The 13,477-nt window shown below is 34.3% G+C and overlaps 1 protein-coding gene across 1 annotated transcript; it reads left to right on the forward strand.

The window, feature by feature from the left end:
* Nucleotides 1-564: 564 nt before the first annotated feature.
* LOC131933373 (uncharacterized) lies at nt 565-9,447 on the forward strand. The gene is made up of 5 exons (XM_059290156.1): nt 565-759; nt 2,093-2,304; nt 5,032-5,239; nt 6,647-6,736; nt 9,361-9,447. The coding sequence occupies exons 1-5, from the start codon at nt 705-707 to the stop codon at nt 9,408-9,410; spliced, it is 615 nt and encodes a 204-aa protein (XP_059146139.1). The 5' UTR covers nt 565-704; the 3' UTR covers nt 9,411-9,447.
* The last annotated feature ends 4,030 nt before the right edge of the window (nt 9,448-13,477 follow it).

Genomic DNA, 13,477 nt, shown 5'->3' on the forward strand with positions numbered 1-13,477 from the left:
CTTTCTAAATCAGGATATGAAATTTCACATATTAAACTTGTAGCCTAAAGTAATGTATATGAAATTACTTTTGAGGCTTAATTAGTCTTATAAAAAATATTTGTACACAGTCCTCGGATTCTAAAATGTTTAAAAACTTTTAGTTTGGAGCAAAATAGACAAGGGCAGTAAATGCGAGTGACTTAAAATGTGTTGACTTTAAAGGGTTAGCTTTTTCTTATTAAAGAAAAAATTAACACTAAATTGTGTAATAAATCTTGTGTATTTTCCGTACTAAGTTCATGTTGAATGTCTTTTATCCATTTTGCAAATTGTCACAATTACAACTCTTGCTTGATCACAATATTTGCATATTTTAAGAGTTATTGTTAAAGAACAACTTATTACTGTAGGCCCAATTATATAATATTAAATAATTGTAAAGGGAGCTGCCTGTAGCTTTCATAATCTGAGTCAACTTTTTAAGTGCGCAAAATTGCGCATTTCAGGTTTAAGTATTTCCGACACGTTGTACACATATTCTAATCGCACATAGATCTAGATCTATCTTGGGTCGAAACATTTTGACAACAAATAGGCATACACCAAGGCTGGGCTATTTTTTGTTTTTCTTTGGTGGTAGTTTTGGTTGTAGTCTATGGCTTGTAATGCTCCCCTCTCGAACCTAATTATTTATTAAAGCTTCAACCAAGACTGAAGCACAGATGGATAAAGTTCTGCTGCTTTCAACACTTCTCATTTGTATGGTTTACTTACCAGGTACGCTTGTGGTTTTATTTAAATATTTTCTGCATATTATTTTATCCTTCGACGATTTTCATGCTAAAGACCAACCACATTTTTCCATATTCACGAGTAAAGAATAGAGTTAAGTACTCTTAAAATCTAATAGCATTTTCAAATGGAGTTGACCGAGTTGACGAGAAACCTTCTATCATATTGAATGATATTGTTGACATGGATTAAAAACGTGCTTTTTTACTTTCTCGTATATACAAAGTATAGAGAAAGTCTTGTAATCGTAGAAAAATGTTTTTTTTATAGATTTTTCCAAATCTCGACGTTTTACAATCTTGTCCGTATGTCTGTGTGTGTGTATGTGTGTGTGTCTGTAAACACGATAACTTGGGTACCGTTACAGCTATGCTGATGAAATTTCATATATATGTATTTTTATCAAAATCGTAGATGCCTATCAAATTTTGAGCGATTTCCGTTTTTCACAATGAAATACGCCGTCTGGTTCGGTTTTTAGTCAAGCAGGTTTTTTTTTTCGAACGCTCCTGGGCATTAGTCTACAACCTTACAAAGTTTGAGAATGTGTCGAACGGGGAAAATATATTTTCATATAAATCAATTTTATAAGGCGGCGGTCAGTCGCGCTCAGCTTTCACCCACTTGTGGACTTGGTGACCAATATGCATTTTCCATTGTTCTAGTCACCTGACGCGGATACCTGCAAATTTTTAAGCGCGCTCCGGCTGCCCTAAACATCCGCTGACCAATTTGCTTTATATATATATATATATATATATATATATATATATATATATATATATATATATATATATATATATATATATATATTTCTGTCACACAATACGATTTGATACAACTGGTGTTAAAATGTTAGAACGCGGTTTTTCTCGGTCGCTGTTTCTTAAAAGTATTTATTTTACAGTTACATAATGGAAGCACAAAACAGTCACATCAGTACATAAAGGCTTGTAGCCGTTTCTTATCTTTGAATGTTTATGATTCAAAACTGCAGCTTAAAATGAGCTTTTAATTTCTTTTTCTACCCTTTTGTCGCACCATAGGGTCGGCGCCCAGGGTGGCCGCCCTTCCGCCATCCTCCCACCTTTCTAACTACGCCTCTGCTCCGCTTGAAATAAAGTTAAGCTCGTGGACCATCAACTAGCTAGGTAATTTATCCCCTACAAAAGTATTCAAGTTCGCGCTGGCAAAAGAATGTAAAAGACAACGGAAAAACTGCTTAAGTTTTATAGGATTAACATGTTTATTTGCTGTTTTTAATACAAAGGTAACGTAGTTATTTTAACTTACACTAAAAATATTTTTTTCCCTACAGATATGTTAAACTGCTTTAAAAAATATCCTATGGAAATCACAGGATATGAGAAAGACTGTGTTAATTATAGTTGCCGCTACACCGGAAAAATAGAAGGGTATATTGGAGTCCACGAACTGATTTTGGATCCCAATGAATGCAAACAGAGAATAGCTGTTCGCGTTTGCCCAAGGTGGGAACGCTGTTTTAATGGCTCTGCGCCTTGGATACCGGTTAGTTTGCATAAAAATATTTCGTTTTCACTTTAGTCGTATAGATGAAATAATTGAAATCTTGCTGAAAAATAGTATAAGATTTAGACAGTTTTTTTTTTAATTGTTTCAAATAGTGTTTAGTTACCGAAAATATCTAAATATAAAAAAAATATTTAATCTTAGGTAAAGCCCGTAAATAATAAAACAGGTTTTGTTTAACAAGATGTATTTTTTTTTAAATCGCACCAGATATTTTTTTTAAAATGTATATACGATTTCGAGATTTTTCACCGTTGCTTTCTTTAGATGAAAGAAATTTTATAGCCTACATAGATATAATATCTTATTCTTTTGATTTTTTTTTTTTTTTACAAATTTCGGTTGATAAGCATTTGGGGGAAAAGGTACTTAACAGTATTTCTGATTCCTTAAAACGATTAGCTTTTTTGGACCATTTTGTTTCAAATTTTTTCAAGACGTTCCATACAGTAGGCCTACACTGTGACATAAAATGTGACTATATTCATTTTTAATTAACTATTTCAAAATGCATAGAAAACGTTTTATTAATAACAACATTTTATGTAATAAGCACTAAAAAATTTCATAAAAACGTTTTAATAACAAGTTTTTATGTAATAATGCACTAAAAAGTAGAAAATAAATTATACACTACTATTTAAATTACTATAAAGAAAAGCGTGGGTCACTTTAGTATCTATTGGATACCTTTACTAATATTTAGGGGGAGATAAACAGACGCAAATGTCCGAAAAACACATGTTTGAGATCGTTTTTGTTCTTTTAAATTTCTAAGATTTAATAAAATAAGTTGACAATCACTTTACGATTTAAAACAAAAGTAAATAAAAAAATTATTTACTGCTATGCAACTGAAAAAAAGACAAGTAATAGACACTTGTGCATACGTCGACTAATTAAAAAAATATAGCATGTATAAAAATGTATTTTATTTTTCTTAAATTTATGAAGCAGATGGTCCTTCCAATAATTTAATGCAAATATTGATTAATTTATAAAATGTATAATTCCATTCTTTGAAGTTAAAAACAAATGGAACTATTCACCTTTTACTGGAAATACATAACACTTGGTGCGAGCATGCCGCATGTTTAATGTTGCGCGTTCACAAGCCTTATACTTTAGATAATTTATTTGTTTGGTATATATAGGGTGTAGGGTTAATGGACTGAGGGGTTGTATTTATAATGTAAGGGGATATATTTTGTGTTGTGTGAAGCGTGCTATGTAAGGTGATAGATTGTGTGTGGTGTAAAGCGTGCTATGTAAGGTGATAGATTGTGTGTGATGTGAAGCGTGCTATGTGAGGTGATAGATTGTGTGTGGTGTGAAGCGTGATATGTAAGGTGATAGATTGTGTGTGATGTAAAGCGTGCTATGTAACGTGATAGTGTGTGGTGTGAAACGTGCTATGTAAGGTGATAGATTGTGTGTGGTGTAAAGCGTGCTATGTGAGGTGATAGATTGTGTGTGATGTAAAGCGTGCTATGTAAGGTGATAGATTGTGTGTGATGTGAAGCGTGCTATGTAAGGTGATAGATTGTGTGTGGTGTAAAGCGTGCTATGTGAGGTGATAGTGTGTGGTGTGAAACGTGCTATGTAAGGTGATAGATTGTGTGTGGTGTAAAGCGTGCTATGTAAGGTGATAGATTGTGTGTGATGTGAAGCGTGCTATGTAAGGTGATAGATTGTGTGTGGTGTAAAGCGTGCTATGTGAGGTGATAGTGTGTGGTGTGAAACGTGCTATGTAAGGTGATAGATTGTGTGTGGTGTAAAGCGTGCTATGTGAGGTGATAGATTGTGTGTGATGTAAAGCGTGCTATGTAAGGTGATAGATTGTGTGTGATGTGAAGCGTGCTATGTAAGGTGATAGATTGTGTGTGGTGTAAAGCGTGCTATGTGAGGTGATAGTGTGTGGTGTGAAACGTGCTATGTAAGGTGATAGATTGTGTGTGGTGTAAAGCGTGCTATGTAAGGTGATAGATTGTGTGTGGTGTAAAGCGTGCTATGTAAGGTGATAGATTGTGTGTGGTGTAAAGCGTGCTATTTAAGGTGATAGTGTGTGGTGTGAAACGTGCTATGTAAGGTGATAGATTGTGTGTGGTGTAAAGCGTGCTATGTAAGGTGATAGATTGTGTGTGGTGTAAAGCGTGCTATGTAAGGTGATAGATTGTGTGTGTTTTGAAGCGTGCTATGTGAGGTGATAGATTGTGTGTTTGGTGTGAAGCGTGCTATGTAAGGTGATAGATTGTGTGTGTTTTGAAGCGTGCTATGTGAGGTGATAGATTGTGTGTTTGGTGTGAAGCGTGCTATGTCAGATGTAAGGTAATAGATTGTGTGTGGTGTGAAGCGTGCTATGTGAGGTGATAGATGGTGTGTGGTGTGAAACGTGCTATGTGAGGTGATAGATGGTGTGTGTTGTGAAGCGTGCTATGTGAGGTGATAGATTGTGTGTGGTGTGAAACGTGCTATGTGAGGTGATAGATGGTGTGTGTTGTGAAGCGTGCTATGTGAGGTGATAGATTGTGTGTGGTGTGAAACGTGCTATGTGAGGTAACGGGATGTGAGTCGAAAGGTGTGGGGTTTATTAGTGAAATATATTCTGTTAAATTCTACTCCATTTTTTTATTTAACACTTTGCTATACTTTATTATTCTACGATCTAAACCATTCTACTCCATTCTACGGTATTATTATTTTCAGTACTGTGATCTATACGTACATTGCTGGGAGCCGGAAGTCTGCGCTGAAACGAACAATTTCCCCTGCTACTGCTCAGGAACTTTGCCTGTTAAATTCAAGTTTTTCTCTATGGCAGAAAATGCTTTATATCGGCTTGAAGCGACAGACCCATTTGATTATGGAAAAATACTTTATGTCGGCAATATATTCGATTCATCAATGAAACCAGGTAGCCATATTTAAAAAAAAACATTTTTGTTAATTTAACAAATAGTTCTAATGTTTAATAAAGATGGGTGTTAACTTAGTTATTTTAACAGGGAAGTAATATGGAGAGGAAATACTGATGTATTGGGCACACTCGTAGGAAGAAAGCTGACAGTTGCAATTAATAGCAAAAAGTTTAGAAAATAGTTTAGAATCAGCTGCAATCTTCCCTTGAAGTAATATATGAGGCGAATCACTTTTTCGCCGCTTTTAGCTTATAAAAGACTATTTTAATTAATTCTTTTAATGTTTCTTTGTTAATATTACAAGTAACTCCAGAATGTACATAGAGTAGGAAACTATGGTGAGGTCGTTCGATATGTTAGTATGGGGGGTGGGGGATGTAATAAAAAAAATTGTTTGCAATCTGACGCACTCTACTCGTTGGAGAAAAATAAATAAGATATCAAATTTTTAATTATTGTTTTATCAAAGCCTTTTGATCTGTAGAATCATCCACACACAATCCTCACACAATCATTCATCTTACACCGTACAGACCACTGCTGATTACCCCAACACATACGTACACATACATTACACGCGGGGTAAAAAAAAATTTCACACTAACACACTGCAAACCGTATACGTTTTGCGTAGATCAACACGTGTATTTAACTGCGTATTATGATAGACATTTTTTTTTCAAAAAACACAAAATTGGAAACATAACAAATATATAGGAAATTAAATTGGGGAATGGGGCTATTTGACATTCATTAAAGAATAAACACCTACCGATTAAAATATTTAGAGAGAATTTTGATAGAACCATATTACCATAAATTAGAACAATAGTACATGGTTAGCTTTTTACAAAGAAACGCTAGGAAAATTCTAAAGAAACAATAATATTGCTAGGGAAGCCACCAAAAAAAAATTCGATATCTAAAAAAAAAAAACAACAAGCGACACTCTTTATACAAACAATACAATAGATATAAAAGATACATTTAGAAACATACAATAAACCATATAAATGACATGTGTGAAGCAAACAAATAGCACATTTTGGTCTCTAATTAACTTGCTGTCTACTGACTATAAAATAAATAAATTGGGACCTAAAGGGCTATAACAATTAAATTCAGAGATTTCTATGAAAAACACACCACATTCCTCTAGCTGCTATAACGACGACTGAAGGAACAAGCAAGGACTGACACACTACCTAGAGGTTTAGGTGGAATAGGGTTATAAACATAAAACACGCCCTAAAAATATCTCCCAAACACGGTCTTTCGTTGACTTTTGCGACCCATAGGTTTATGCTTGACGTTTATCAGGTATGCCACGGTTTCCAATATAAGTATAGATAAATACTTGACATGGGTTAGGATCTAAATTCATTTGAAAACTCTTCCGACAGATAATTGGGACCCAGTGGACAATCTTGGGTTCGCCTGGAGGGAAAAAGATTATTCTCATTCAACCAACGGAGAACAACAATTACATTCAGGTAATGCGTTTTATGTCACGTAGGTTATTTATAATGTGCATGCAAGCAAAATAACATAAGTGGTGATTACCCATCTATGGCCTGTTACGTTACATCGCAGAAAGGCATCAGCATTTTTGAGAAGTCAGATTGACGCTAAAAACGCAACTCTCAAATAACGTCAGCGTTATGTTTGTGTTGATGCTGCAGTAAACAAATAAGTTTTACGCTGAGACTGAAGTGTTTTAAATAATGATGTTGTATAACGTCTATCATTTTATTTGTTTTACGCATTTTCATGTCTTAAACCTTTTATATGAAGTGCTATTTAAAATAAACCGGGAGTGATCTCCCCTAAACTTTCTCGGATATTCTTATATAAAACAACAGGGGATGGCAACTCGGGATATAGACATGATTTTTAATCCATTTTAAATACTTAAACTTTTACAATAGAATAAAATCTCGTAGAAAAAAAAATGCACACCAAGTTAAATCCAAACAAAGTGTGAATTATAGTGCGGAATATTATTAGTACTTCATAAATTCACATCCGTTATATGAGAAATCGGAAATAGCGTAAATTACCTCTTCCGTTTAACGGAAATTACTCAACATTTGATAGACTGCAGAGAACTAGATTTTTTACTTACATATTGTAACAGTCAAATGTAGGGTGAATGTATGTTTCGAGTGGAGGTGTAAAATGGCGATATAAATCTAAAATATATTGTGGGTGGGCGCATGCGCAAAAAGAAAGTGGAAGTAGAGAGAAAGCGGGAAAAAGAAATGGCGTTGTTTGGTAATGAAGCTGCTGTATCTTTGAATCAATAAAATTGTGTAAATTACCAAGACAAGAGTTGTTTGGTGTTATCCATCAGGCCTTAATATGCAATAACACAACAGTGATGCGGTTGGTATTTGTATTGAGTTTGTGCCATGAAGTTGACAGTACAAAAAGGCCGTGACGCATATGAAAATTCATTTATCTATCTGAAATAGTACTCAAGTTATAGGCTATCGAAAAATTGAAAGTAGAAAAAGTTCCACTTCCGGTTATCGGCAATCGCTCAAAAGTTGATACGGATCTACGATTTTGATAAAAGACTTATATATGAAATTTCATCAACCTAGCTGTAACGGTACTCAAGTTATCGTGTTTGCAAACACACACAGACACACAGACATACGGACAAGATTGCAAAACTATGTTTTTTTCAACTCAGAGAGGTATAAAACGTCGAGATTTGCAAAAATCGCGATTTTTTTTTTGGCCATCCGCCGTAGCGTTATATATGAATATTCGAGAAAGTTTAAGGAGATTACTCCCGGTTTATTTTTTGGAAAAATTGCAGGTGTAAAGCGTGTGTTTGATTGTAGTGGAAATTAACTTTGACGATAGTTAAAAAATACAATTATAAATAAATTTGACGACAATTTTCTAGACCCCTATTTGGTCCCCCACCCCCTTCCCCATTCGCCAAATTACACTTTGGAGGATTGGTCGAACAGCTACGTGTCATCTATTTTACACTACAATTTCTGTAATGGATTTTTATGTTTGTGGAAGAGCGTGGTATAGTGACTGTAAAATAAAGATAATCGTACCGCAGCTACAGTATTTTTTACAAACCAATTATGATAGCAAAAATGCAAGAAAATTGCATTCAAATTTTAAAAAAAAATTAATTATGTACGTGACGCCCTAAACGGCATGGCCCCCTCACCGCACTTCAGGGACTGGCGGCACTGTAGTTCCGCCCCTCTGTACAATCGAATAAAAATAATTTAAATTACTGAAAAAGAAAAACATCAACCGTTCAGTAAAGTTATGTGGGGGCATAGTGGTCTATCGGTAGGACGCGCGCAATGATAACTACAGCAATCACAAGGAGGTCGTCCCACTACCGAACAGGCCGTTGTGTGATATGATAACTACAGCAATCACAAGGAGGTCGTCCCAATACCGAACAGGCCCTTAAGTGATAAACATCTAGCGTAAACCTATGAGTCGCAAAAGCCCACGAGAGACCGTGTTTGGGAGATATTTAAAAAAAAATTTCAACCCTATTCCATTCTGCTTGCCCATGAAGCGACAATTTAACTGCTAAAGAGATTGAAAATTGTGTCAATTTAAAAAAAAATAATTCCTACATTTTTTAATGACTATTGTAGAATAGTAGTTTTATGATTTACTTCTTCGTTCTTAATTGGGGTACGACAAATTCCCGAAAGACATTCGGTCAAGTGTCCATTCGGGTATTTGTCGCATTCGGGCAAATTTCCATTCGGGAAATTGGCCTTCGGGCAAACGGCATTCGGGCAAGTGGCTTTCGGGAAAACGTCCGGCTCCCCTTAATTGCTATGTTGGAATGTAATTTTTACCAACAGAACTATTACATTTCAATGTATGTCCCATACAGCCAGTTGACTCTGATTTTAACATGTTTTCTTTCTGGATTAAGTTCCGTAACACTTGCCCAACTTCAACAAACTATAAAGATGTTGAACCTCAACTATCCAGCGGCTCGAACTCGAGACTTTTAGGTTTAACTTGTCTTACTTTTAAACATGTTAAAAAGAGCATAGAGATCATTTTTAAAACTTGTGTTTGAAATAAATATATTTTTTTACATATTCAACAGAGTTTGCCTTCTTGGGAATCGGAGCTCTATGTGTCCTCCTACTAGCCTAGAGAAAACTTGCTCAGGAGTATTCCAGATATAGCGGCACACTCATTACAGGGGGGGGGGGGTGTTCGTACTTTTGTAAAACGTTTTACAAGGAGTGGTGTAAATAGGAAGAATTATTACAATTTATTATTAAAAGAAATTAAACTAAATATATTTGTTGCAGCTATTGAGAATTTTATAAACGTTATTGTTTAAGCTATAAAGACATATAGCCAATCTACATTTTCTTAACATAGATTCGGAAAAAAAAATATGTTACTATTTTTACCGTTAATATTTTACACGAAAGAATTGTTTTTAAATTCCATATTGTGAGTGGCGATAGGGAGACAGAAATATTAGGAAATATATTTGTGTCTGATTTTCTTTTAATTGATGAGGTGGGTAATGCACGGAAAGGGGTAGAGGAAATGGTGTTATATATGTAAGACTCGAGTATGAAACCAAATCAACAAAGCTATATGCATTACTAAAGATTTTTCAGTAAATAATATGTTGAAATTATGGCTGTTTTTTTTTTAAAGTATTTGTATAATTATTTCATTATCACATTAATTAGAAATAATGTTCTGCGTTTGTTTGCAATGAACATTTTTGCTAGCATACACAAGGTTTATTTGTTCAAAATAATATATGCAGTTTTTATAAACACAAATGAAAGGCAAAGAGTTAAATCAGATAAGCTGTGCGCAATGTAGAAGAAGCTTTTACTTACGGCATTACACTGTTGAATTCAACATCTCTCTTGGACGGTTGATGCCTATTAGCCGTATGTCACCGAACTGGTATTCATATTGATTAAACCCTAAGAGATAATAACTGAAGCGCTCCGTACTCTTAAACCTGTAACAGCTTTCAATGAAGTATAGAGGTTGAAATTTTTCGCTCTCCGAATTGCTTAAACGTTCATTTTGTCCCTTGTTACCCTATAAAAACAAAGAGGTAAAAATATTGGAGTAGGTAACATAGTTTTAAAATATCATTGTTTGCATTTTAAAATTTATTTTAATTCAAAATTTAAATAAAATTATGAAAGTTTTAAAACAATTTTGCTCTCGCTATTCTTTTTTCTGATTTAATAAATTTAAATGACTCCAATTCAGATCAAAATAAATAAACTGGTAGTGATCTCCCCTAAACTTTCTCGAATATTCTTATATAAAACAACAGGGGATGGTAACTGGGGATATAGTTATGATTTTTAATCCATTTTAAATACTGAAACTTTTAAAAATAGAATAGAATCTCAGTAAAAAACAATTGCGCACCAAGCGAACGCCTAATAAAGGTGTGTATAATGGTGCGCAATAGTATTAGTACTTTAAAAATTTACATTAGTTTTTTGAGAAATCGGAAGTAGCGTAAATTACTACTTCCGGTCAACGGAAATTACTCAAAATTTAACAGAAGGTAGAGAATTAGATCTTTTACTTACATGTGAAATTTCATTTATCTATCTGAAATAGTACTCAAGTTATAGGCTTTTGAAAAATTCAAAGTAGAAAAAGTACCACTTCCGGTTGTCGGAAATCGCTCAAAAGTTGATACAGATCTACGATTTTAATATAATACTTATATATGAAATTTCATCAACCTAGCTGTAACGGTACTCAAGTTATCGTGTTTACACACGGACAGACACACACACAGACAGACACACACACACACACACAGACATACGGACAAGATTGCAAAATTATGTTTTTCCGTATCAGTGAGGTGTAAAACGTCGAGATTTGTAAAAATCTCGATTTTTTTTTTTTGCACGATTACAATACTTTCTCTATACTACGTATATACGAGAAAGTAAAAAGGTACATCACACATTTATCCAAGAATAGTAATAACTGAAACTGTACTTGGAGGTCGAATAGCAGAGCGTTTGCCTACAAAACCGAAAGTCTCGAGTTCGGGTCCCTGGCTAGATCGAAAGCACGTCACTTAGTCCATCCAAATTTGATGGATACCTGACTTAGGTTAGGGAAAGTAAAGGCGGCTGGGCATTTTGACCACACTATCCCCTTGTATGCCAAGGTCACAGAAACAGTTAAACTCTGCTTTATCTGCCACGTAGACCGCAAGGTCCGAAAGGAGATTTTTTAAAAAGAGTGAAAAGTGATTCAAGTAACCCCAAAAAAAAAAAAACCAACAAAAATATTTATTGTTGTGATAAAGGGAACATTTTAATAACTAGAGAAAACATACGCAGTGCTAAGTGAAACATTCAAAACCTGGAGGAAGCATACAATTACAAAGGTTAAAGTGGGTAACGTAATCAAGTAACATGTTTTCATGTTAAACAAAACAAAACGAATAAAATAAATAGAAGAAATTTTCTCTGCCTTAAACTGTTGTGGGCATCTCCTAATATTACAATATGTAAGATTACATGTGGCATTTCTAAAAATATTGTTATATTTTTATATCATTGCACTGGAAAATATTTAAACATCTATAATATTTCCAATAACTAAAAAAAGATGAATACTAATGTCAACATTTAAATTTCGGTTACAAAGTGATAATCATGAAATACGGATTTACATTTTTTTTTAAACAGAGCAACCTTTCCCAGTAAACATTACATGCCCTGATCTGACCAAACTTTGAATTGATAAGCACCATAAAAACACTTTTTAAGGAATAAAAATTAATGTTTAGATAAAAGAACTTACATGTTCAAAGTCTTTAAGGCTGGAAGCTTTTATACCTGAAAATAAAGTGAATCTCTTACTGACTCTTACACAATCTGGTGAAACATGCTAAAACTAAAGCAGCCATGGCTCATCTCGTGTTTAATAGATAGAAGAGAGAAAACTGAAATATTAGACTAATCAAGGAGAATTGGATTCTGGTGTGGTCACTGAAATTGCATTGAAAAACTGCCAAGTTCGTTCTAAAACGATGCAAAAAACGTACATAGAAAACAGCCGAAAACACCATGGATAGCACAGCACAATCCGCCCTGGGTGTGTAACATTTCAACAGCATGTACTCATTGATATAAGAAGTAAAAAATAAAAGTAAAACATAAAATGTACATACCTATGTTTAAAGACAGGATGATTAGTGTCAAACTTGTCAAAGTTAGCATCGTAAGCAGAGGTGACAGAGGTGCCATAATGCCGCTCAAGGCGCGAAAGTTGACTGTGAGAAGAAAAGGATCTTTACAAAACACACGAATAGGTATACCAAATGAAATTTCTATTTTAAAAAATAAAATAAAATGTAACAATTCCCTCTGATAGGTTGCTTTCATCAGAAAAGAAACATCAAGTTTATTGCCGTATATCAAGTTATAAGAAAGTTATTATCTTTTAAAATAATAAAAAAAATGAGTCTGGTTTCGAACATAAAAGGGTATGTTTAGGACCCCTGTGGGACTGAGTGGTCTTGCGGTAGAGAGCTGGACTGCTAACCCGTAAGTCTCGAGTTCGAATCCGGGTTCAAGTCAGTAGACCGTCCCTGAGTCCACCCAACTCTGATGGGTACCTAACTCACGTTAGGGAAAGTATAGGCGGCTGAGCATAGTGCTGACCACACTATTTCTTTATATGCCGAGGTCACAGAAACAAGTAAACTCTACTACAATTGCCCCATAGACTGTCAGGTTTGAAAGGGAAACGTTTTACTTCAGACCACACTGAGTTGCCGCTAGGAGACCACATTAAAAAAAACAGCGTACATGTTTCTGCTCTTTTTGAATAACTACTAATTTGTATATTCACAGAATCATCACAGCGTAGTAATTTCTGTAGGCACAGACAAACTTTTACCCCTTAATCCTAACTTTTATAGTCGCAGTCTGCTATAGTCACAAAACAAATTCTATAGCTTTTAAATTTAAATGCATTCAAATCTTTATTTTTATAGTCACGCATTACTTATAATAAACAAATTTTTATATACACAGAATTATCACATCGTAAATTATGGAGTCGCAGACTAAATTTTGCATTTAATCTTTTATAGTCGCCAGGCGTATTTTCACAAACCAAATGGTAAGATTATACACTAAGACTTATTTTTTCATCTTAATCCTAACTTGATGTCTGGTATATTCACAAGC

This window comes from Physella acuta, unplaced genomic scaffold (assembly GCF_028476545.2).
Source record: "Physella acuta isolate Inbredline_101_S28 unplaced genomic scaffold, ASM2847654v3 ptg000107l, whole genome shotgun sequence".
In the NCBI taxonomy this organism is placed as follows: Eukaryota; Metazoa; Mollusca; class Gastropoda; family Physidae; genus Physella; species Physella acuta.

Coding starts and splice junctions, on each gene's coding strand:
- LOC131933373 (XM_059290156.1), top strand. CDS start 705: ATGGATAAAGTTCTGCTGCTTTCAACACTTCTCATTTGTATGGTTTAC. Junction 760..2,092: donor TTGTATGGTTTACTTACCAG/GTACGCTTGTGG, acceptor TTTTCCCTACAG/ATATGTTAAACTGCTTTAAA. Junction 5,240..6,646: donor CGATTCATCAATGAAACCAG/GTAGCCATATTT, acceptor CTCTTCCGACAG/ATAATTGGGACCCAGTGGAC.